This window comes from Pezoporus flaviventris, unplaced genomic scaffold (genome assembly GCF_033815535.1).
Source record: "Pezoporus flaviventris isolate CSIRO_AGI_PZ_B2104156 unplaced genomic scaffold, CSIRO_AGI_Pfla_v1 ptg000036l, whole genome shotgun sequence".
Classification (NCBI taxonomy): domain Eukaryota; kingdom Metazoa; phylum Chordata; class Aves; order Psittaciformes; family Psittacidae; genus Pezoporus; species Pezoporus flaviventris.
Window position 1 is genome coordinate 9,177,613 of NW_026892584.1, and position 25,995 is coordinate 9,203,607.

The window sequence follows — 25,995 nt, forward strand, 5'->3', positions numbered from 1 at the left end:
TCCTAGTGCTATGCCCACTGCATGTTCCTGAATGAGTCATCTGTGCAGGGGAAATACCTCAAAATTAGCAGATTAGGAATGGCAGATCATAGAGACTTGTACACAATGTCATGGCTACGCTCCTTCCAGACCCAAGCTGTCTATGCTCATGCAGCTCTGATGACCTTGGTCTGTATATCCCAGTACATCCTCCTTCCAGAGTCAAGCAGCTCAGAGTCTCAGCATTCTGCTCCACTTGGACTGTGCTCTCCTATACTTCTCCTTGTGCGCATAAGCCAGTGGCAAAGTCTGCAGAGTGGAGAGTACAGACGGGGGAGAGGAAAGCAAAGGCATGTAGTGCTGGTGCACCCACTCAAGGTAGCAATGACACCAGAGGCAGGGTCTGAAGGACAGGTCCTGGCCTTCACTGCACATGCATATCAGGACACAAGTGTGTTAGCCTATTGCATAACTTATACGGAATTATGCAATCCTTCAGTGCTCATTAACGAGCAGAGGCTACCACAAATAATTATCAAAAACAAGCTCATAAGGGGAAATCCTGAATAAACATGACCTGGTTTAATAATAGGCAAACCATGCTTTTAGGCCAAGAAATTACGCATATTATCCCAGGAATAAAAGTTACTGAGCTATAAGTAGTAACAAGTTCACTACTAGTATTAGAGAAGACAAACCTAGGAATACACTTGTTTGTGTAAGTTGCAGTTCATCTTATTTGGTAAGACTACAAATGTCCTAATTTGTTTTTAAAAGTAAAATCAATTGTATATTTATTTATACCAATTTACCTGCCTGCCTGTTCTACATCACTGGGCCTGTATTGATTGTTTGAGATGGAACTCATTCCAAATTGTATCAATTTAAGTCATTAGCAAATTTTTAGCAAAACATATTTTGTGGTTTCAGGACAGAAGTACAGAAAACTCCATTCAGGGACTGCAGGACTAGAGCAGGGGGTATTGGGAGGGGACTAGGATTTCTCCAATGAATAAGACTTAAAATCAGCAATAATACGAATAATATGTTTCAGATAGAAAAAAAGCATTTTCTAAACAATAAATAAGAAAAAGGAGCAGGAAAAGCCTAGATACATTGATAAGGGGAAATAAAAATGGGGTGAATAATTCATAAATAGTAGAGTGCATTGGTCATTTTTCAGACATTTTGATTTATGAATTTAAGTGCCTAAAACAGCTCAACAATTTATAAAGGATTTTAAAATCAACAGATCATGGGTAGATTTGTCTGGCTTTCCAGCAAGGCAGTCGAGCTGCATCTGTTACCTTGGTAACTGAAGGTACCTCAGTTACCATGGCTACGCCTCCTTTAAAATACGGTTGGCAATTCCTCACGCCCCAACTTTTGTGACTATTTTGAAGAGGGGGAAAAAAATCCTAGTACTATGTAAACACCCGCATTGAGACAAAAGGTCTGTATAATGCAAATTTTCTCAGCCCACAAGGCCACGTCAAGAATAAGCTAATTTTTCTGTTGCAAATCTTCAGCTCTCAGAGAGACTATGTCATGAAGAACTTGGTCATCACATACCTAGCACAACAGTTCACATCAAAAACCAGCTCTACGGCTCACTGGAAGAAAGTGCATAAATGGACTCCTACCACACTTCAATTTCTCTGTGTATCAAGGTTACCCACAATAGGGAAGCTTCCTGGACTGATTAATGAAACATAGGGGAGGGGGGGAAAGATATGCTGGGTTCTTGTTTCTGAGGCAAAGGAGGTGGCAACAGGAGTGCATTCATTTCCACTGACTCCAGTCAGTACCCAAGATAATTTTCCTTATAATCCAGAAGGGACAGCTTTATGCAGGGAACAATTTACTGCACTCAAATTGGTGTGCTCTGAATTATTCTGAGGTTGGAGGAGCATTTATGTTGCCAAGTTGCAAGTAAGGTGTTTATGGAAGTTGTTTGCACCTAATACATGAAGATGAGAAAAGGGCTTTTCCATCTTTCTGGAAAATTGTGCACCTTTCCCAAAGCACAGGGCATTCAAGGAAGATGTCACAAAGGGAAGCTTCCTCTTCCTCCTCATTGAGGTTATACTGCAAGTTAAATATAAAAATACTTCAAGCCCTGATGGAGAAATAAACAAACATTTTTTTAAAAATAATCACAAACTTTGATTTTGGCACCTTTTAATTACCCAACTAGTTCTGTGCATTAAAATAATCCTTAACATTTTCTGCCTGGGAAGTAGTTTCTTGCGCTCTCCTAGACGTTCACTCACACATTGTCCATGCCCTAAGCAGGCCTGTGGCAACACAAAATTCCCACAAACCACTCAAGAATCAGAAGAGTAACGGGTGAAAACAACCCCTCTGGGGTGAATGCTATTTTCCATCCTTGCCAGCTAACAGAATATCTTGCTTGAATGCAAGTTCCAGCTTTCTCCTCTGTTGACTTCACACCCAGGACCCTCTCCCCCACCTGTTTCCTGTAGCTGACTGTATTTACCTTAATGCCCATAAGTCTGTGAATTACTTTTTTCAAACAAGTCAGCATTCCAGACCCCTCCTTGATTTTGAAGACCATATTTCTAAAGAGACTTTTGTATGTAATAGTTTGCCCAAGCTCTTCTTTAAGCAAAGAAAGGTATGCTACAGAAAGGACATGGGACAGCAGGCTGTCTCACATTCAAGAGAGAAAATAAAATTCATCCAGCTGTTCACAGAGAAAAATTACATTCTTGGAATCAATGCATGCTCAATGTCAGTTTATTTCACCCATTTTCCCTTAATTTCTAATGCAGCTTTGTGCCTATTTTAGAGAAGAAACAATAGGGAAGAATTGCTAGGGAATTCTAGAGAAGAATTCCAAAAGTGATTAGTGATTTCTGGTGATTCAAACTTAATGAGTCTCCAACCCAAAATATCCTTACAGGCCAGATTTTCATAAGGTGTCAGTCTGATCCTGTTAAAACATATGATAAGAAATCATAGTGTTAAGGATTTCAGAGTCTCATGACAAACTACTGCAGTCACTAGAAAGGGTACTGGAAAAGTTCTCACCCTTCTCTAACCCGGAGTGGCCAGTTCTAGAGGTACTGGTGTAGTAGAGTTGCACAAGAAGAACAAACCTCTGAGAGCCTATGTAAATCTACAGCACTGCCCCCCATCCTTTTTACCCCCACCCTTCACGTTTGCTACATGTTGGGACTCACTGCACTGCAAGGTTAAAAGGAAGGGCATGGCTGAAAGACTGGGCTGGAATTTCTCTACTGGATGGCTTTGATCTCTGCAAACACAAGTTCTGGGGGACTGTATCTTGGCTACCAGACACAGTGTCCTAAAAACAGCTCAGCACTCAGAATCTGACAGTCTTACCCATCCTTGTGGAAGTCTGGTTAGTAAGACACATATTGAATGATAGCTCCTAATTTAGCCCCAGTCTAAGACCTCGATACTGGTAGTTGTGTAGTCAAAGTTAAAACACCACACTTGAGAAACAGAGGCTCTAACATTTCAGCCTCACAATCACCTCTTCTAGGGAATAGTATCTATTTAGTTTGCCTTACAAAACAGCTGCAGAGATTGATACCTATATGCCAACATTTCAACAGCACTTCCAAGGCATAAAGAGCTTCACACTGTTAAATGCTATGCAGTATTTCAGGTTCTTTGCAGCGCAGGTAGGTGAATAATATTCAAATAAAGCTACTTCAAACAAAGGATATTTCCTTTATATTGGAGGATAGAAGTCAGAAACTAAGTTGGCTCCTCAAACACAGTTCACATCATACCTTTATGTGCACTAGAATAAACTAAAGAAATGCAAATACAGCACAGATGGTGCTGTATTTGGTACAGCCAGAATACAGCAAGCAATAAAAGATGAGGATCCTATTATCCCACAAGATGTTGAGTGTACTGCAGGATGCAAGCTAAACACAGTTGCATAATATTGCTAGTGAACCTCTTAAATATTGTAAATTGCTTTCACCTTATGTAGAAAACAATTTTCCTCTAGGTTTAAGCTATGACTTACCTTGGTTCCTTTTACTTCCATCTTTCTTTTAAGCTTGACTGCATGAGAGGTTGTATTTGTAAGTACTTGCTTGCTGTTTATGCACCTCACTGTAGATGTTTGAAAGTCTCCTTGTCTCAGTAGTGCTGAGCCTTTTACAGCCCCAACTAAGAGGGTTTAACAGAGGGAGATAGTGCAGCTGCCCAGCACCAAATGGGAATGTAGCTCTCCCAGTAGCTACCTGCAAAGGGCTGTAGCAGCACTTCTGAACTGATGCAAGCAAGATGACAGTGCTGTGCAACTAGCCCTGCAGCAGTACTCCTGGAAATCCAGTCTCTGTAAGATCTTCACAGTTGCTGATATCAACCTGGTTTATTGGAGAGGGTTAACTGATAGAGGGTTAGTATCACAGCTGCTATATGTGACTCATTAATTTAGCCTTAAAAACATAACAATGAGGACAGGTTTTTTTCAATTGCTCTCCTGCATGTAAGCACAGAGGTTTTGTCTGTCTGTAAGTATGCACTAGTGTGGCTAGATTGGGTACAGTGAACATACACAGTAAGAGAAAATATTTTACCAGGGAAAGAAAGGATGATCCCTCCCCTTTTAATCAGGATAGTGCTGTCAGTGAGGGGAATGGGAACATGTACTAACTACCCTGTAGTGAATATTATGGTAAGTGCTCATGGGATGGCCAGTGCCCTCTTAAGTTTCGGTTGGAGCTGTCCTATCTCTTCCTGAGGTTTTCTATGGTCACAGTGTGCCTTGTAATCACTTGAAGTTCCTAACAGGCACATGATTTGCCACAGTATTTCAGAGATATCTTCATGGTCAAAGAAAGAACTAACTAGAGCCTCTGTGCCAAGCCCAAAGTGATTCTTTTTATGTAGGCAAACTCAAACTCTGGAAGGCATTTTTGAAATGAAAAATGCTGCCTAAGTTAAAGAGTTACTAGAACATCCTGGAAAATAGGAAATCTAACTAACTAGTGTTATCAAACTCCATAGCAAAAGGACATTTTTCTTATTTTTCATGTATAGGAGCAATAATTCTTAAAGATATAGACAGCATTCAAAGAGATTAAAGAGACACTCTAGGATAGTTAAAACAGACTAAGGTGCTCACTAATGAAAAAAAATTGCTTTCCCTAAATATTACATTTACAGCCAGGCATCCCCACAGTCCTTGAGACAAGTATTAGATACCTAATATATAAACATGTGTGTATATTTAACATATTTCTAGGTGTAATTTGGCATATTATAGGTTTTATATAAGTTATATATTAGTATGATATATTATTGTATGTATATTATAAATGTTATGCAGGACATTGTATGTAACATATATACTATGTAGTATTGTAATATAGTATGACTAGTATGTGTGCAAATATATACATGTGTTTAGAATTTATATCTTAATCTTACTCTATACATATACAAAAATATTCTTTTTATTCTACCATCAGTGACACACATCTTCATATACACTTAGGATTTTATTATTTATTAAGTGGAAATCTGCAGCCGCTCTGCCACAGCAAGTGAATTCTGAAACTCTTCAGCTACTTGTGGGGACTAGCACTGGGGAAGTATTCTATATTTTGGAGCATTACCATGAATATATACATTACCATTCCTCGATCCTGTGTTGCAGACAACATAACACCTTACTGAGAACTTGATATTGATAAAAAACAGTCAGCACTCACTGGGTCCAATACCTTCAATCTTGGTGGTCTAAGATAAGACAGGATATACGACAAAGACTATTTCGGAAGTTGCCTCAAAAAAGCTACCAACACAGTTTTCTAAGTTATTTTGTCACTAATTCGTATATTTAAAATGGCTTACAGCCAGTCAAAACTGAGTACTGGCAAATATTGTTGTCAGTAGAGATTTTGTATGAGTGAGGATGCTACTATCCAGTGCATTATCCTTGCACAAATTAATCTGTGTAATAGTCTCTGCCAAACTGGGAATGAAAACATTTTTTGCTTTCCCAAATATTTTCTCATATGCTGTAATAGTTGTTGGAGTTTCTTAATGTTTTATAACAAATGAATAAAGTGATAGGACCAGATAATTTAGATATTTGGTATTTAGGTTTTGTAGAACAAAGGAACAAAAGATGTCAATATTTTTTAATATATTTAGGCTATCTAGGAGCTTATTAGGTCTTTTCTGCTACACACTGCAGTGTTAAGGAAAGAATGGTGGCCATAATGCTTTAAAAGCACAAATTGATAGATACGGCTTAAGCTAAGTGAATTACTGTGGGAGGAAAAGTGTCTACAATACACTGTTAGTCACTATCTGTAAAACAAAAAAGTTAATGAAAAAAGTTTTCACTAAAATGAAGCAGTCATCAAAATGCCTGGAGTTTTTACGCCTCATTTTCAGCCACCTTGTTAAGAAGCCTGGCTTTTCAGGGACTACACCATCTGTGACATCCATGTATATCAGCTGCAGTAAAAGCAGGAAATCCTGAGCTCAACATTTAGTGACACCAAAGGGATCCCAGGGCTTTCAGTTTTTCAGAGTGTTATTTTGAGTGCCTCATTTCTGAGGTGCTCAGCTCAACTATCAGAGGGTAAGCACTTAGCTGCTCCCAGAATTCAAAGACCTTTGGAACATCTCTCATGGAGAGGTTAGAAAATGAGGTTTCAAAACTCCATTGTCAAATACAAAAAAGCTGGTCTGCATCTCCAAAAGGAGTTCTCTCACAATAACTTTTGCTACAGTATTGCTTTTGGAGAGAAACTGGATTAAGGACTCCACCACTGCAGCCACTGCAGACCCAAACTGCTCACTTTTGGGGGCTGACGCCTTCTGGATCTTCCCCTTAGTCCTGCATAGGAGCAGCCATTATCTTGACTGACACACCCTACCAGCTATTGGTGAGTGCACATGGAGGATGTGCAGATAGATTTCACACGCTGTCCAAGGGTGGTTATGTAGCCAGCCTACCCACGTTTTAAGCCACTGGAGATCTGACAGCTGCTTATTTTAATTTGTCTTGAAGCAGAAGCATTATTGTCTGAATACAAACACAATCTGGAACTCACTCCAAATACTTTGGCTCAAAAATCACAGGAGAAAAGTTGGCCTTGTATGTTAGGTTAGGGAGTTCTGTATTCAGGACAAAGGCTTGCTACGTATTTCTGGTGTTTCCTTGTGAAGTTTTGCACTTAATACCTCCACATATTAGAGTGTTTCCTCTTGCAAAAAAATATTTAAGCAGGGCACACTCTTTGTAATGGAGCTGGAGACCACCAAGTACCCTCTGTCTGCTTCATGCCCATAACAATTTTATGCCTTGAGTCCTAGTGCACAGCTGAGTTTGGCGAATCAAACTGCACTGAGGGTGGGCCATAAAACCATACAGAAATGTGTCTCCTGCTCTATGAAAGGCTTCTAGCACCACTCTAAAAGTATGTTTGAGAGAGGCTGTACTCTGTATAAGCGTGAGCATGTGAATTGAGCCACCTTTGGGCAAACCACAGTGCAGAAGCTGTAATAAAAAGGGGGAAAAGACTGGCAGCAAGTTAGAGAGGAAGGAAGTGTGATTTTCTCAGGAGATAAAATAGCATCCAGAACAAAGGTGGTGAGGTGAGATCCTGAAAATCCTAATGCATGACACTACCACCAGTCATTGCTACAAAACTCTCCTTTTCAGTTCAAAACAGGAAGTATGCAAAGTCCTAAAAAAGGTTACGTAGTGCCTAACAGAAAAAGACTGAAAAAACTAGTAATAATAGGCAAGTTCCCTGATTTTATTTGTCATGTTAGTTTATGTTCCCATGTGAATTGATACCTGGCTTTCTCATTTTCTTTAATTCTAGGGCATTTGACAGAACTGTCAGCTAAAAAGTGTGTGGCATCATTTGAAAATGAGATTAATAACTATATTGAATTTATGCAGCAAAAGCATGAGCATATGAAAACAGGAGTCTAGGACACATAGAACATTTGAATTTTTAGTGGTTATTAGCTTACAAAAGAAGGAAAACATCTGCAAATTTCTAAATGCTTAGCTGTCTGTGATTGGTATGACAAAAATGAGTAAGCGTAAGATGTAACAAAGATGATTAAGGTTAGGCATTAGGAAAAAAAAACAAACCAACAGATAAAATGTGGTGAAGCACTGGGATACATTTCCTGCAGGATTTCTACAATATTCACCATTAGAGGTCTTTAATAACAGTCAATATAGCTGTCTTTCAGGAATGATCAAACACTATGTTTTGGGACAGGGGAATGACATTTGGAGGTCCCTACCAAATGAACACTTCTGCAGTCCCTCAAAGAGATGTGAGGATTACTTTCACATTTACAGCTCCTTCTGTGTTGTCCCGTATACCCACCTACCTGCACAAGTCTTGGGCCTTTTGGATCAGGACTCTATGCATGTTAAGAATTTCCCTTTGAGTTGTTGCTGAGCAATATGAAATATTTCTTACTCCCACCATACTGTCTCCATATATTTCTCACTACCAGTCAGACTAGGGAGTAGCAAGGAAGCTTGCAAAATAAATTCACATCTCTTCTGCGGCAATGTTCCTATTAAATCACAAGATTTAATCTATCCAAATGAAACTGGACAATTTGCTTGTGAAGAACCATTCCAACCTTTCCCTGGTGACCAGCTGGCTGGCCATGTGGTCACTGAGAAATACTGTACATACCATACTTCTAGTTCTGATGCAGTCTTTCTTATCCCAGTAACTACCTTGTCAAAGCACATGGCTGCCTGCTAGGAATAACATTTGAGAGATCTGCTTCTAATTTATTTATTGCAATGTCAACACCGAATAACTTAAGCATATTTTCCACAGATGACTGCACATTTTTTTTAACACGCTGTTTCATGTCTGTGTGCCACTAAGCATTCCAAAATTTTTTTGCAAGCTGTCATATATTTTTTTGGCATTATATAACCATTTCATCCATGAGCTGCTAGTGGACTTTTTCTCTGACTCTGGAGCAAGCTTTGTCTGTCTGCAAGCCTACTTTTTCCATTTGTCTCAGAGAGGAAACATGAATCTGAATAGTCTTGTGAGTGAACCGGTATGTTTGCTGATGTGAGCTTCTCTATTGATTGTCTTATCATCTCACTGAAAGAAGACAGACTGCCAAGATAATCATTTCCCCCTTCACAGAAGAGCTTGGTGGTTACATCTGAGTGTGCCTTCGTATACTTTATCGCACCTACAAAAGCAGAACTGTTTTTTCCCTTTGTAAATAATTTTAATTTCAGAATCATTGCTCAAAGGATCTTGAAACATCTTACGTTAGGATTCTTAATGGAATATTACAGAGCTTGCTTTTTGACAGAGTCCTAGCTCTTGCTCACTTCCACAGCATTATCTGGTTGTTAGTATCATGTGCCTACATTTAGTCATTCAATCAGTCACACAGATTCAGTATTTCTTTCAACAATTCAGCAGATTTACTTGCACATTCAGAATGAGTCATTTGTTTGACTCAGGGTCCATATCTCTAAGAAAGCCTGGAAAAATCGGTCTTGACAGATAATAAAGTGGTTATACAGCTAAATATTTTAAAGCAGCTTTCATTTAACCCATACTTCAGCTGAACTACAGCAAAAAGATTGTTAGATCTCTATTGTTAACATTCTGGTGATACATGGACTGAGTTTTAATTGAAGATTGGTTAAAGTACAGCTTTCAGACTAAAATAAAAACTAGGCAAAGCTTTGCAATTCCAATCACAAGTAGAAAATGTTGGCTGCTTCAGGCAGGTGTAAGAGTTTTCAGAGACAAACCTCAAGCAGATGGACTACTGTAAAAGAAAGTGAGTAAGTATCTTAAGAGATGCCTTGTGAATGGAAATCATGGGGGTTTATGCAGGCTAGCAAAAAGCATAAGACTCTGGGTATAGTTGAGTGACTGATGTTTTGTAGACAACTAACTCATGGGTTGCCAGCACTGATCTGAAATTCTTCTGAGGCTAGCTTGTTCCTGCAAAATATACAGCATTTACTGGTCATAGACTTCCTGAAAAATTACTCGACTTGGGATTTTTTTATTATTCTCCCCACCTGCTCCCTGACTCCCCTCCATTTTCTCCCCCAACAAAATAAAACAAAAAAATAAAACACCCAATGCCAACATACTGGATCTCACTAATCATAATATACTTTCTGGAAGCCCCACAGCACTAATAGCTGCATCATTTCTTCTTTGGAGACAAAGGTGAGAGTGTTCTCATCTCCCACTTCAGTGTTGGCAAGTCCTGAGTTCACCTATGGAGAATCAGCAAATCTCATGCTGATCAGACACCCTACTCATACAAGCTAAGATGACAGCTGCTTAGCTCCCATGCTTTGTTGGTTCAACAGGACCAGGAGAGTTATGAGGTAGTGATTTAAGTATTTTTGTCATTGAAACCAAATCTCACTTGAATAGATCAGTATAAGGAGATGATGCCACTTCTATCAAAAATTTCCTGATCCTTCAACAGCTGCAGTTCAAACAAAATACCATCTTCCTTTGCCTTTCACCCAGAGTTTCAGGGAAGGGTAGAATTTCCTGAATTTCTCTATAAAACGATAAGGATTAAGAAACACTTTTTAAATACTTCTGTTAGTAGTTGCAAAGGGAGAGGCTGACAAATCTCTGAGCGTGATCTATTTCTTTTCTCCCATTTGGCTTGAGACAGGATTGTTAAATGATTCTGAGCAGTATTAGGGGAGAAGAGCACCCTTCTGTGGTGTGCAGCTTCTAATAACTCACTCTGAACGCATGATCAGGAATGAATTACGAGTGGTGTGGTGTGTAGACCGCTATTTACTAGAAAACAAACTCTGAAGTTATTGAAACTTAACTTGCAAAAGCCATGAAGCTTTTACTGCCACCACCCACTTTTCTTGTTGTCTGTGGTCCAAGAGTAATGTCCCTGTTACCAAATGCTCAGCCAAGGTGTCCCTTCCCAGGTCCCCACTCCAAACATGCACGCTAAGTGGAAAGATACTGGCTCGTTATTCATGACAGGCTAGATATGATCCTGTTACCTTGCTTCTTTTACAGCTATGCAAAGTTGATGTGAAAAACTATTATTCCAAATTAATCGGCACTTCACACTGCACTGACAAAAATGGCTAGGTTGGACATAGGACAATGGAGAAGCAGGGAGATGGCAGCCTCTTAGATAGATAGATAGATAGATAGATAGATAGATAGATAGGTAGATAGATAGATAGATAGATAGATAGATAGATAGATAGATAGATAGATAGAGATAGATAGAATCAGAGGTAATCAGAGGTAATGTGAATTACATGATGAAATTCTCCACTTCTGGGCAAGACATCTTTTAGACTCTTTTGAAATAATCTTATTCAAATATATCTGCTATTAACAGAAATTATGCAGAAGTGTAATTTCTTCTCGCTCCAGAATGAAGACATTTTAACATAATTTATATTTAAATTAAAATATCCCCTTTTAAAATCTCCTCTCTGCCTTCCCTTATGGCTTCTATGGTTTTGGACAATTTGAGATTTTTCTTTGTTGGTATTAGAGCCAGAAAAAAGGAATAGCAGCAGCATCTCTAGTGAAATAGGAGTCATCCACATATGTAAAAGCAGATAAGAGTTTTGATCACTTCAAACACTTTACTTAGGTATTTTTTTAAATGAAGGAAAATTTTAGCTGCCATTATGATGCCATCATCACTTCATAATATCCTCACTCTTTTCCCCCAGCCCATTCAGATCCTAGGAAGAAGAGAAACTCTGTTGTAAAATGTAATGAGAAAGAAGATTAAGAACCACTAAATAATACAAGAGCAATCCATTGGTTTGATTAGTGTTCAGGTCATTATTAGTGAATGTCCTGGGTTCAGCAGCAGCAGTCATTTTTCTGCTTCTTAGTAGCTGGTGCAGTGCTGTGGTTTTGACTTTCAGCCTGGGAACAGCACTGATAACACCAATGTTTTTAGTTGTTGCTCAGTAATGTTTACTCTGACCAAGGACTTTGTGAGCCTCATGCTCTGCCAGGGAGGAGGGGAAGCTGGGAGGAAGCAGAGACGGGGCGCCTGACCCAAACTAACCAAAGAGGTATTCCATACCACAGCGCATCATGCCCAGTATATAAACTGGGGGCAGTTACCCAGAAGGGCTAGATCAGTGCTCGGGTCGGGCTGGTATCGGTTGGCAGGTGGTGAGCAGTTGTATTCTCTTCCCTTGTTATTTCCCTTATCATTATTATCATTGGTGGTAGCAGTAGTGATTTGTGTTATACCTTAGTTACTGGACTGTTCTTATCTCAACCTGTGGGAGTTACATTCTTTTGATTCTCCTCCCCATCCCTCTGGGAGTGGGGGGAGGAAGGGGGGGGGGGGGGTTGGCGGCGTGAGTAAGCGGCTGTGTAGTTCTGGATTGCTGGCTGGGCTTAAACCACAACAAACAGTTTTATTTCCCTCTCTGCTTTTCATCTGTGAGTGCTACCTGACTTAAGGTGTCAGCATTTCCTTCTGCAGCTTCAATTCTCAAGGCTCTGTGACTCTACAGTAAAAATCTGCTCTAGGCTGAAACAAAGCAGACGTGCTGAGGCTGCTAGGAACATTTTCTGAGTTCTTACTGCAAGATGCATTTTGTTTCTTGTTTTACTCATACTCAGACAGTTGGGGTATTGCCCTCTACTTAAGCACTGAGTGTTAACAATATCATACACAAACAGACCACTTAAAAGTCTCTTCGGCTTATTTTTCAGGGAGCCTGTTGATACCAGTGTAAATATACACATCATTGACATTACTAAGTTAATAACATTAAAATGAAATCATATAGAACCTGTACACGTTCAACTAGGACCACAAAGCACATGACAAACACCAGCTGGGTTTGTTGTGTTGTTGTGGGTTTTTTTTGATCTATTTTACAGATGGAGAAACTGTGCATTGAGAAATTTCCCTGTTTAAAAGGAGAATCTTACAAAAAGATACCCACAGTCCTGCTTCTCAATTTCCCTAACCTCCAGATTGTTTATCTTCCAGACAACTATTTTATATCAGACATTGATTTTATCATATATCAGCACACATATTAGATCATCACATAACAAGGCTAGGATAACATGAATCATTTAGGGAGAGGAACTCTTTGTATTTTTTTAAATCTGTGACAATGGCTAAATTCTGATCTCTTAGGCAACAAAGTTGAATTTGAAAAGTGTAAGAGCTAGTTTGCTTCTGTATCCTTCCAAGCTTATTTGCTCTTACTGGCCAAAAACTGGCACAGGCTGTTCAGAGAGGCTGTGGGATTTTGGGATATTCAGACCTGGGCCAGACAAGACCCTGATCAACGTGATCCAACTTTGAAGTTGTACCAAACAACTTCCAGAGGGCCCTTCCAAACTAAACAATTCCGTGATTTTATTCTCTGCCAGTTTCTCTGTATTTTGGCAAATGGTTCACCCCAAACTGTGGCAAATCCTTGCTTCTGTGTTTGTTTGCCAATATGGAAGGTCAAGTGTAATTCTGCACTAGGTCTACCCATGACAGCAGACAAGAGGGACATCTTGATTACAAGACAGGTAGCTTGAAGCATAGGTTATTTTTAACTGGTCTATTCCTTTGGCAGCAATTGTGTTTAGATTATTCCACTGCATTTACTGGCAACAGATAATTAGAAGAAATTTGTTCTTTTAAATCCCTATTTTGGCTACACTGCTGAAAAAGGGACAGTATGAAGAGCAGGACAGCATAAGAATATTTGACTAATCTTTTAATTACCACAGTTGCTCATGAAGACAGTAAAATAGTATTTTATGTGATGTTTCTTGTCAAGGTGATACACAAGACAAACAGGAAGATAACAGAGGTAGGGAGTGGAATGGAAAGAGGTTTTAGCCCTCCAACACACAGAGACCTCTTCAATTCATGCAAACTACTTAATTGATTAAAGGAGGATTGAGCAGAGGAAATGTGATTGCAAGAGTCTGACTGTACCCCTCAATTATCCTGGAATACAAACAAGAGATCTCCTTTAGGCTGAGGAAAGCCTGAGAAAAGCTGAGAGAGTTTGGGTTGTTCAGCCTGGAGAAGAGAAGGCTCCAGGGAGACATTCTTGCAATCTTTCAGTGCTTAAAGGGGGCTTATAAGAAAGATGGGGACAGACGTTTTAGCAGGGCCTGTTACAGTAGGTAGAAGTCTTACATTGTAATGAGAATCTCTTACAGAAAACCTTGTCTGGTAAAATCCAATAGGTCTGTCTCTTTTCAGGTCAGCTGACAGGCTTACTTGAAACCTCTCTCTTCCCCTCCCTGTCCCCCAGTCCTGAAAGATCTGGAGAAGGGAACTGAGGACAGAGACACCTACCCTAGGAAAGCTTGGTTTGATATGTGACTGTTCCTCAATCTGTCCCTCGGATTTGGCAAGAAAGTCTGGTGATGTCAAGCATGACTCTGCTGTTGTAAAGCCCACCTGAGACTGCCATTAGCATTTACTAGCACTTTACTGAGATCTGAAATACCATAATTTTCACTAAGCTAGGAGCAGGAAGCAGCCACTATACTACTGACACAATACTGCAAAAAGGCTCTTGCATGACAATTGTCCTAGAAGATGTACTCTATTACTAAAGACCAGGAAGTAACAGAAGACCAAGTTCAGGAAGGTAGAATCTCAGTATGCCTTTAACCTGAAAACCAAGGGACAAGATTTAACCAAGATTTAAATGCTTGCTTAAATTTACACACGCACTAAACCACTATCGGTATAGGAATGGATTTTAGCGTGTACTTATATACTGCTCTCCCTCCAAGTTTGAATGTTAGGCTATCTTTGCAGCTGAGACCTGGCATCTGAAGCCCAAAGGAAGAAGGGCTGGCATTATCTTTAGTTTTAATACAGCTCTTGTCTCTTGCTGGTGTTTCAGAATCAAAGCCCCTGTACTTAAACTACTGGTTAACATACATTTCTCTCCTTTCTTTCCACAGTATGTGGCATTTGCCTCCCTCTTCTTCATTCTGGTCTCCATAACCACCTTCTGCCTCGAGACCCATGAGAGATTTAACCCCATTGTGAACAAGACAGAAACTGAATTCATCGGGAATGACACCCAGGTGCGGCACTACAGGGAAGCAGAAACTGAAGCCTTTCTCACCTACATTGAAGGTGTCTGTGTGGTCTGGTTTACATTTGAGTTCTTGATGAGAGTCACTTTCTGCCCAAACAAGGTGGAATTTATCAAAAACTCTTTGAACATCATTGACTTTGTGGCCATACTGCCTTTCTATCTAGAGGTTGGACTCAGTGGCCTGTCTTCCAAAGCTGCTAAGGATGTCCTGGGCTTCCTCCGCGTAGTCCGTTTCGTGCGAATCCTGCGAATTTTCAAGCTGACCCGCCACTTCGTTGGGTTGCGGGTCTTGGGACACACCCTCCGTGCCAGCACAAATGAATTCTTGCTGCTCATCATATTTTTGGCATTGGGCGTCTTAATCTTTGCCACGATGATCTATTATGCTGAGAGAATAGGTGCTAAACCAAATGACCCTAGTGCCAGTGAACACACACACTTTAAAAATATCCCCATCGGCTTTTGGTGGGCTGTTGTCACCATGACGACCCTGGGCTACGGAGACATGTATCCTCAGACTTGGTCAGGCATGCTGGTTGGGGCCCTCTGTGCTCTTGCCGGTGTGCTGACCATTGCCATGCCTGTCCCTGTCATTGTGAACAATTTCGGAATGTATTACTCCTTAGCTATGGCTAAGCAGAAGCTACCAAAGAAAAAAAAGAAGCATATCCCGAGGCCACCCCAGCTGGGATCCCCCAATTATTGTAAATCTGTTGTAAACTCTCCACACCACAGTACTCAGAGCGACACTTGCCCACTGGCCCAAGAAGAAATTTTAGAAATTAACAGAGCAGGTAGGAAACCTCTTAGAGGAATGTCCATCTGACCGTTAACCTCCATCCCGCGTAGTGATTTAAGATTCAGCCAGACTGCTTTCTTAGAGCAATGGGTAGCACATTTATCCATTCTAGTCCCACCATCACACAGTGAATAATATGTGTGAAGTCTAGGTTGCAGGGACAAATGGTACAGTGGAGGCTGATCAGCAAAACTAAGGATGAGAGCACGCTCTAGGAGACCAAACTTTGGTCCTGGTTGAGGGCATACAAGTCTCAAGATATTTTGAAAAGCTTCTAGTGGAAGAATTTTGAGAGTTCTACAGCTATGTTGCTGGACTGTGTAATGCATCTCAGAGGCTCCTGAGAGCTGAATGCTTCATAGAGCAGAGTAGGAGCCAAGTACTCAGCAATTAGAGTTTTCTGACAAAACAGGGCTGGAATTCGAAACAGCCTGATGCTTTCTCATTTGTTCCCATTTGGGACCTTTCAGCTGTTTTAAATGGCAGATATTGTACATCTCATTACAGAAACTAGGTGCCTAGTAAGTTGAAAGGACAACCATACCATCATGCATATTCATGAGACAATCCCGTCTCTTTCTGATGATTAACTGCAAAGTAGAACAACAGCTCAAATTCTTGACACTAATGCAAACTGACTCACTCTGAGGCAAGATGAGATGTAAGGATGTTTATTCCATGGCATGCAAATCAATCTATTCTATAATATTCCACTAGAATTTAGCGTTTTGAACTATGAAAAGCTTTGAGCCACATTTTCTAAAACATGCTCCTTTTGCAAGTGTGGGTTGGTGAGTTACAGCTCCTTCAACCTTTTAGCACACAACTGCTCCTTCTAGCAGCAAAGGTCTACTGGAAAAGGTCTGACTGGTCATTACCGGCCAGTCTGGCCTAGTGCCTCATAATATGGTATTCTTGGTTTTAATTACATTGATTCGTGTTAGCAATAGGTGAAACCGGAGCAAAATTAATCATACTAATTCTACTGGGAGGGGGGCAGAGAAATGGAAAAAATACTAGTCACCATGGAATATATTATAATATCCCATGGCTAGTGGTTAATTATGGGAATATCTCAGTTTTATGAGAATCCTCCTACAGCACATGAAATTACGGGGCTCCATTTTGATTATTTAAACCCCATAATCTACCTCTACCCATGGAATACAACTATTTATTCTATGGAGTAATTTCAAGTAGATAACCATGTTGAAAACAAAGCCCACTTAATTTTTGGCAGATGTTCCAGTCAAGTTGCATAGTAGACATTCTTCAGCTTATTCAGAATATCCCCCTCTTGTATAAGATCGAACAGATCACCAGTCAAGTGATTTTAATTGACATCTAGTAAAAATGACATGTTTTGAAAGAGCTAGCATATACCTATGATGGTCTTGTGTTACCATTTTTTTACTTTGAAAAAAGTTGTAATTTGTTACTCATTGTGAGTGAGGTATTCTCTTGTCATCTCATTGCCATGCATGTTAATGTCATTGTGAGATGCACAAAGAAAGTGAGACTTTCCTTTGTGTGTGACTTCACCAATGCCAATGCTAATTATGGAGGGGAAGAGCTGGTGGGAACCCTTCTCTTCTTTTCTATTCTTTTCTCTGTCCTTATTTCTTTTCCCTTTTGTGCAACTATGTAAAATCCATTCAGAAGGTAAATAGCTTTATTATTTTTTGTTAAAGGCTATTCCATTGCAACAGGCCAATTACAATTCGTAAGTGAGAATAGACTGTCTCTTTCCTATTGTATCTTTGGTGCACAAGCGTATGGTTTTATCATCCATCCCCCTCAGGTTGCAAATGCTTATCACAACTCATGTCCAAGCAGCAAATGTTCTCACGAGTAGATGTCGTTATGGCATCACGTGTCAAGAGGGAAAGAGGGCACAAACACTACTGTTTGTCCCCTACTATGAGCAATATGCCAACTACCCAAATGTAACATGCAAGAGATGCCAGAATCTTGAGTACTTTAACAGTCAGCTACAGAGTGACTTTCTTCTCAGAAATCCCTTACTTTACAAAGTTGCTTCCATTACCTACCCTGGTCCTCTCTGGGAACTAAGAGGACTAAGAACTCTACGAGTTCAGTGCAATTCCACACTGGTATCCTGAGAATACGTGTAATTTTGGTTCAATGTGGAACTGTTTTGCCACCACCAGTGCTCTAAAATCAGCTGTTATCACAATATCCATGAAGTATTGATAGTAACAGCAACTTATCTATTTCTGCAATAATTAAGAGAGATTATTTTTATATAAGTATACAAGCATATATATTTTAAGAAGTAACAAAGCACACTTATACTTCAGCTAACAAAATGGACTTGGTAACACTGTTGCTGGAGTTCAGTTTCTCATAATTATTATGCATCACTAGCAGCAAAATATAGTGCCTGTATCTCTTTGCTTCCTAATAGTGAAAGATCTATATGTGTGCAAAGTAAAAGTAAAACTAATACATAAGATCATACCACACTGTAAAAACAAGATCTGCATTGCCTTGGATGTTGAGGTTCACTTATCTAATACAAAGAATTGGTAGGCACTGACTTGTTCCTGAAATTATAATCTGCACATTATAGGAAAACAGAGAGTTTCAAATAGTAAGTGTTTCCCATACTGTAAAATATCTGGATTGGTTAATAGCACCTAACTGTAAACATCCAGTTAACACTGTACTAGGAACACAGAATGGGTGCCTAATGTTTCTAAAATAATGCCTGTGTTTTCCAAGATGTATCTTGTAAATTTTAACGGTAAAGCTTCAGTGTGACAGCATTCAGGTGATACAAGATCACATGATGTGTATTTAATGCATTATTCCAAAAAAAAGCCTGCTTAGCTGCTCAGGTGTAAAGGACATCACATGACGTTATTAATTCCATATATCATGTGTGGTAGAACGATTAAATGCTTCACAAAACAGTTATGATTGTGAAATAGTTTCACATATGACTATCTCCCTATAGCCCTCTCATGCACCAAGCCAGCAGCTCACAGCTGTTCTTGGTCCATACACACAGGGCCAAGGGGTACAAACACACAGAGAGCTCTGCACAGTCACAGCCCAGTGCCTCCGCTCCAGCTAAGGAGCATTTTCCTGGCACAGACTTGCAAACAGCAGAACTTTGCCTACAGGCTGCACAGCTGCTGCTAATGATGCTATTATGGTCATCTATAGGCAAAGCAAAGATGGTCTGAATTTAAATTCTGGTAGGATTGAATTAAATTTTTAAATTGTCCCCAACACTCTCAGCAGCTCAGTCCGGGGCTAATCTACACCTGGCAGGAGGGTATCTTTAAATAACAGCACTTGATTTTAATCTGATAGGAAGAATGTCAGAATTTAACCCTACCATGCCTTCCCTTTCTGCAGCAGCCCCTTCTGCTCTCCATCCCATCTGGTCCTTTCAATGGGTAGCTGGGAAAGCTGCAGAAGGGGAGGAAAGGCACTTCAGAGTACAGTATGGCAGAGCTACAGCTGCAAGGCAGGCCTTCACCAGCAGCATTAAGAAAGCAGAGATTTCTCTATACAAAAAGTCTTCTTTGTGGTAGCTTCTGATACCTGTGAATTTTCAAGATACTGCTTAGATACTGCCTGGACGAACAGGGCTTGATACAAAGGAGCAGATCCTACCTGACCAATTTGACTAAAACTCCTTGACCCAAGGATATCTCAGACTATGGATGACAAGGTGTCCCCTCACTCAAAATACACACAGCATGTTGTAGCAGTGCTGTTTGCAGGCCCCATTCAAAATTAAGGCTTCATTTTGCCATCACTGACTATGTGATAACCACTATATTGCAATCAGATATTCGACAGGCTAAGTAGACAGCAAAGAGAAAAATGGAAGTAATCTCTAGTATTTTCATTTGATAGGGGGTTTAACTTAATTGAGCAAGATCACTTGAAAGATCTACAGCAAAGCCATTAGTTCATCGTAACTAAACAAACATCAGTCAACCATAGTCTGCTGAGCTGCAGCCTATGTACAGGCTTCTGAGTATTTCAGTCAGTATTGTAACCGAAGCAAAATAGGAAAAAAGGCAAAGCAAAAATTGCTTCAAATAGAAGCAAACCAGAAAAAGCCAGTTTCAACCACTTAAATTCAGCTTATTTCTGTCCCAAATCACACAGTGTCCTACAGGCATACATAATTTATCTCAGTGCATATAGTAAAATATTTTAAGGTACAATTTATATGAAAATTATAATTTATAACAAAACTTCAAAACATGCAAAACAAATCTTGAAAGTTCTCAGTTTTGTTTTGAAAGTGTTACTCAGCTCTTCAGTCCCTCTCTATGTGCTTACCTTAAGGAGAGGTTGACTGCATGGTTACATCTTAAAGTTGCCACAGGATAAACTGGTGAATGTAATTTTCCAACACGGTGAAAGAAATTTAGAATATGATTGGAATTCATAACTTCATTTGATGTCTACTGTACTGTCTGGTGCCAGAGAGAATGGATCCATATATTGTAAGCACAGCTGATGTTAATTTGGGTTTATTCAGAGATCTACCCCAACCTTTTATTGTTTTTGTGTATCTATTTACAACACCAACACACACAGTGTTTATATTGACTTTAATATGGCCAAGAAAAGAATTCCTCACCTCTCTGATCCTGTCTGCATGCAGGTTCACTTAAGCTAAACTCCAAGGATATTGTATCTTATAGAAATATATTGCGCACCCTTTTTCACAGTGTACTGATGACAAAATTCTGTTTATTGCATAGCTGTAAAATATGGAAGAAATATAACTAGAATTCAGGCATCTAAGAGGAGAGGGAAAATACCTGTCATTGCTAATACAGTCTTTAGCTTCAGAAGAACTTCTGTGGTTGTGTTACTTACCTGCTCAAATGACTGTTTTCCATAACCCACTCCTTGACTATCCCTATGTCTGAAATAGTTCAAGCAATCCAAGTCTGTCACTGACAGAGGGAAACTACATAGTTATAGTGACTCATGTTCTCATGGTCAAATTAACTGGCATAAGCTGTGACATTAGGAACCTATTATTTCAATGCAATTTCCTGAGAGAGAGCTGATCGCCTTTCAAAGAAATAACATGGAATTACCCATTTCGGTTTTATCAGTCATGCTTTCTGAAGGAGCTGCTCTTTTCTCAGGGTTTCATTTTTCATCCCTTCTGTCACCATAAACTAAATAACCTGTACTTCTTGTGCAACACACTGATTCTAACGTCAGAAGTGTGCTGAGCACTGTAATTGTAGTGCCAAAGCTCAGTGGGAGTGGGGGGCTATTGGCAGTTCTTGTCACAGGCCAATTATGCTGCCTAACATTTCACTGTACTGTGTGAACTTCAGTGGCTTTTATGGATAGCAAAGCATTGTTAAAGACAGGTATTTAGTCACTGTGGTGGTCCTTCAATCCACAGGGAAGCAAATTCTCAATCAAATGCCTTTGAACATTAGGAAAAAAAAATCTCATCTGATTTTAGTGTCATAAAACCTTTGGCCCTTTCTGTAAGATGGACAGTAGATAGAAATGTAATTGCCAAGAGTTTAGGTCTATTTCAGCTCAAAAGCCTTTGAAGTTTAAATGTGTTTGACATAAATACTAAAAAGGCAGTGGAAAAAGTAATAGGAAGATATTTTTCTTTCCTGCCTATATTTAGCCTTCCTAGCCTTTAAATACCCCAAATTCATCTCTCCAAAATAGCAAATGAGGTAATGTTTGCATCATGTCACTGAAGATGGAGTCTTATGGATCTAATAGAAATTGTAACAGCTCAAAATAAAAGGAATACTGCTCAGTTCTTCTCATCTAACTTAAGATGCATTTGCCTGAGGTCCCCTTATATTGGAATAAGTATCAGGCAGCCTCAGAGAGTAATTGTGATATGAACTGCCTTCTGCAGGTTGCTTTCTCCGTAAGTAATCTCAGGTGACTGCACCTCTAACTTAAGATCCTCAGTTAAGTGCCTACGGTTAGGTGAAAGCAATTTGGATCTGTTTCTTTTCCTCTGTCCCATGTGGCATTTCTGCAATCTCATAGCTGTGGATAACACACAAGGCATAATTTATAATTAATATAATGTAACACTTCATTGTACAATTATTCATCTGTCATTTCCTGTAGGGATACTACTGGTGGGTGTCATTTGTACTACAATGCTTGTTTACTTTAGAATTTGATTAAAAAATAACATCCTCTATACCAAGTCATTTGAAAACAAAAGGGAGGAGCTATGAATTCAAGCACAGTGCTTTGGGCTCCCACTTTTTCCTGGCACCATGTGAGACATTAAAGAAAAATTGTGAAAAAAAAATCTCTCCACACAGCCTCCTGTGGTCTGGCTGTAGCCAGGGATGAGTGTGCGCAGGGGCAGGACTTACTAAGCTGAAAAACAAATGCAAAGCTAAATAATAAATCTTATGACTTTCCATGCCTTAATAACTTAATGAGCACAAGGTACTTTTAATGATGGGAAAACACAGATACAACCACGCAAGCCAAAGAAGGCCAACTTGTGCCAATTCTCCAGCACAAGGCAGATGTAATTATGGTAAATCCTCTTTCTCACACACATGCCTGCCACTGCAGCTCCCATGCCATCCAGTCCAGAATTCATTCCTGGGATACAAAGAGGTACTCTTGGCATCTCTCCCTTCTGCTGGCCTGAATAGACTGGTGTTTGCAGGACAGAATACAACAAAAGGCACCTCTGTGCAAGAAGTACATCTCTACTGCAGTAGAGCTAGAAAGATGGAATCACTTACCCATTACTACAAAAGGCCAGGGACAAAACAGTCTAGAGTGTGAGGTCCCAGTTCTGTGCCCAGTCTACTTGCTTATATCCCTCTTACTCTGTACTTGCTGGAAATTTTCTCCAAGCCTTTTAGTTACTTGCTTGTCTGTTTATAAGCACAAAGCAGCAATAACAAGCAATTTACCATTCCCGCTGTCACTGTTCTTTGTATTCATCCATGCTTCATGTCTCAGACACCTTACATACTGTACAGATCATCATACTGTATTCCTCAGTCAAAGCGATAATTTAAGACTCGAGCATGACTCACCTGACTGCATTCTCCTGCAATTTCTACCTGACCTGTCAACAACTCACAGCACTCTACAGAATATGGTATTAGTAAGACTCTCAGAAGTCCAGGATGGGTATAAGTGAAACCCCAGAAGTGTCAGGGTAAAACTAGGAAGGATCTTCCAGAGCTCTTTGCAACGCAGCACTTCCAGGAGCAGCAGTTCTCAACACTGCATTAAGCACATATCCAATAATGCCTGTAATAGCAAGATGTAATGGATCTGCTTAGCTAGAGCTCCTGTATTTCCTCTAGTAGTACCAATAGGTAGACAACCAACATACTGTCACCTCACTTCAAGAGGTAGTACCTCTCAAAGGTGATATTCTCTGGGAGTGACGTTACTATGTTGGCCAGTTAGTACTGGGAGAGGCGGTCACCACCATCACTGGAGTGCCTTTTCTGGGGGATACGGCTTACTGGAGGACCAACTTGGTGGTGAGTAAATGTTGAAGAGGTAGGTTGGGTCGGAAGGATTCTGCGGATTCATGTAGCATACTAAATTATGCTCTCGTGCCAGTGTAAAGTCCATCAGTGTGGTATCTATTCAGAAGAGCTTCATAGCAACTTTCAAAATATGCAGTAATATAAAAATCAGGAAACTTTAATAAAGATACCTAGAACTAATAAAATTTTTATTGTAATGGCCTTAGAATATTGGGGTAACTAAAACTGAGTTGTAATATAGGAATCTTAATTCTTTTACATGTTCTTCACATTTTCTCTTTTTCTCTCTTTCACTCTGTTTGTTAACATTTACTTGTTATTACTGTGTGTTGCTTGCAACTTGTGTATGTTACAGACTGTTACATTTTATTCTGTGAAGTTTTTCTCCAATTCCCATCAACCTGAGCTCCATGTTGGGCAGCCGAGGAGATTACAATACAGTTCTTTAATGTAAAAGAACAAGGAATGTCACAGACTATAGGTAACTTCACTGAGATTGTGACACAAAACCTGATGTAAGGTATTAATGCGAAGAGTAAGTACGTGGTATGACAACAGAACTACTTAGTTAAATTACCATTTTTTAATATATTTTTTTTTCCAGATAGTCTGCATGGGAAAAATTAATTTTCATTACTCTCCAGCAGAAAAAATTCCCAAACCTACAATTTAGGATTTTTTTCACTGCCATTGTGAAAACCAGTGATACCAGTGTTGACGCATCATTACTCATATTCAAAGGTTTAAACTCATATTTTCTATGCTGTTCTTCTCTATGCTATAGTTCCTTCCATACTCTCCAAGCTGTAATTTCATCATTTCATCATCATTTGTCTGTGGTTTAATATATTTTTTACATAATTCTTTTTCTAATTTAATATAGTTATATCCCTTTCACTCTAAGGACCATATGTAACAACAACAAAAATGAGCCCCTACCCATGGGATTCACATTTCTTAATCCTGCATGAGGCTCTGGAACCCATAAAAATTGATTTCTGTAGGTGAAGATGGTCTGGCACAGAAGCTTAATTATTATTTTGCTGAATCAGGTCCTAGGCAAAGTATTTTGTTTACAATATTCCCCAATCACCCCCAAACACTACTTTATAGAATGATAAAAAATAGCTGACAGACATTTCTGTTATTTTTTTTTAAGAGGGACAGAACAAAGCTCATTGCTACTAATCTTACTCTTAATTGTCAGTAAATTCTGTGTTAACTCAGGAATCACTACAGCCAGGTATCAACTCAAGAAAAGTGCATTTTTCTCAGTGTGAAGTTCCTTTAGTTCCTGATTCACTATTATGCTCTAACACTCCCTTAATCAGTGAAGAAGCACAGCAGAGTTTAGATGCAGTCCAATATTCCACTTACGGAATTGATGAGTGGGCAATGAATATTAATGGACAGTAAATATTATCCAGGCAACTAAAACAGAAATAACTTGCTAACAGGAGTGAAATTTGAATTTAAGAGACTCCAGAGAGTAGGGAATTGAACTGTAAATAATTCCTTTCCATGCAATATCTCCAAGAGAAATCATAGATTATAAAACCATTAGGCTGGAAAAGACCTTTAAGATCATTGAGTCCAAATGTTAACCTAGCACTGCCAGGTCCACCACTAAACCATGTCCCTAAGCACCACATTTCTATGGCTTTTAAATACCTCCAGGGATGGTGACTCAACCACTTCCCTGGGCAGGCTGTTCCAATGCTTGACAACCCTTTCAGTGAAGATATTTTTACCTAATAACCAATCTAAACCTTCCCTGGTGCAACTTGAGGATGCTTCCTGTTGTCCAGTCACTTGTTACTTCAGAAAAAAGAGACTGACACCGACCTCATTACAACCTCCTTTCACTTAATTGTAGAGAGCAATAAGGTCTCCCCTCTGCCTCCTTTTCTGCGGGTTTCAGCCACTGCTCATAAGTCTGGTGCTTTAAACCCTTCATCGGCTTTGTTGCCCTTCTTTGGACATGCCCCAGCATCAAAATGTCTTTCTTGTAGTGATGGGACCAAAACTGAACACAGTACTCGAGGTGCATCCTCACCAGTACTGAATGCAGGCGGATGGCCTGGCCCTGCTGGCTATGGTATTTCTGATACGAGCCATGATCCTCTTGGCCTTCTTGGCCACCTAGACACAAGATGGCTCATGTTCAGCTGACTATCACTCAATACCCCCAAATCCTTTTCTGCTGTACAGCTTTCCAGCCACTCATTCCCAAGCCTGTAGTGTTGTGACCCAAGTTGTGGTGTTGTGACCCAAGTGCAGGACCCAGCACTGAGCACTGCTGAACCTCATGCTTGGCCCAGTAATCCAGCCTGCCCAGATTTCTCTGTAGAGCCTTCTTATCCTCAAAGAGATCAATGCTTTGAACCAGCTTAGTGTTGTCTGCAAACTTGAGGATGCACTTGATGCCCTCATCCAGATCATTGATAAAGATATTAAGCAAAACTGGCCCCAGTCCTGGGGAACACCACTTGTGACTGGCCACTAACTGGATTTAACTCTATTCACCACCACTCTTGGGGCTTGGCCATCCAGCCAGTGTTTTA

At 39.8% G+C, this 25,995-nt stretch overlaps 1 protein-coding gene and 1 long non-coding RNA gene across 7 annotated transcripts in view; one reads left to right on the top strand and one right to left on the bottom strand.

Moving 5' to 3' along the window:
* The window catches only part of KCNC1 (potassium voltage-gated channel subfamily C member 1), a 125,129-nt gene that overhangs the window by 69,510 nt on the left and 29,624 nt on the right, over window positions 1-25,995 (top strand). For all 6 annotated transcript variants that reach the window (XM_061463007.1, XM_061463011.1, XM_061463008.1 and 3 more), the window contains exon 2: window positions 14,958-15,891. In XM_061463007.1, coding sequence (XP_061318991.1) covers window positions 14,958-15,891 — 934 coding nt within the window. The remainder of the gene's footprint in view (window positions 1-14,957; window positions 15,892-25,995) is intronic.
* Window positions 4,016-20,450, bottom strand: LOC133274185 (uncharacterized). The gene is made up of 3 exons (XR_009745055.1): window positions 20,226-20,450; window positions 5,628-5,733; window positions 4,016-4,155 (listed from the first exon to the last, which is right to left on the bottom strand). It is a non-coding gene; the product is annotated as an uncharacterized LOC133274185 (long non-coding RNA).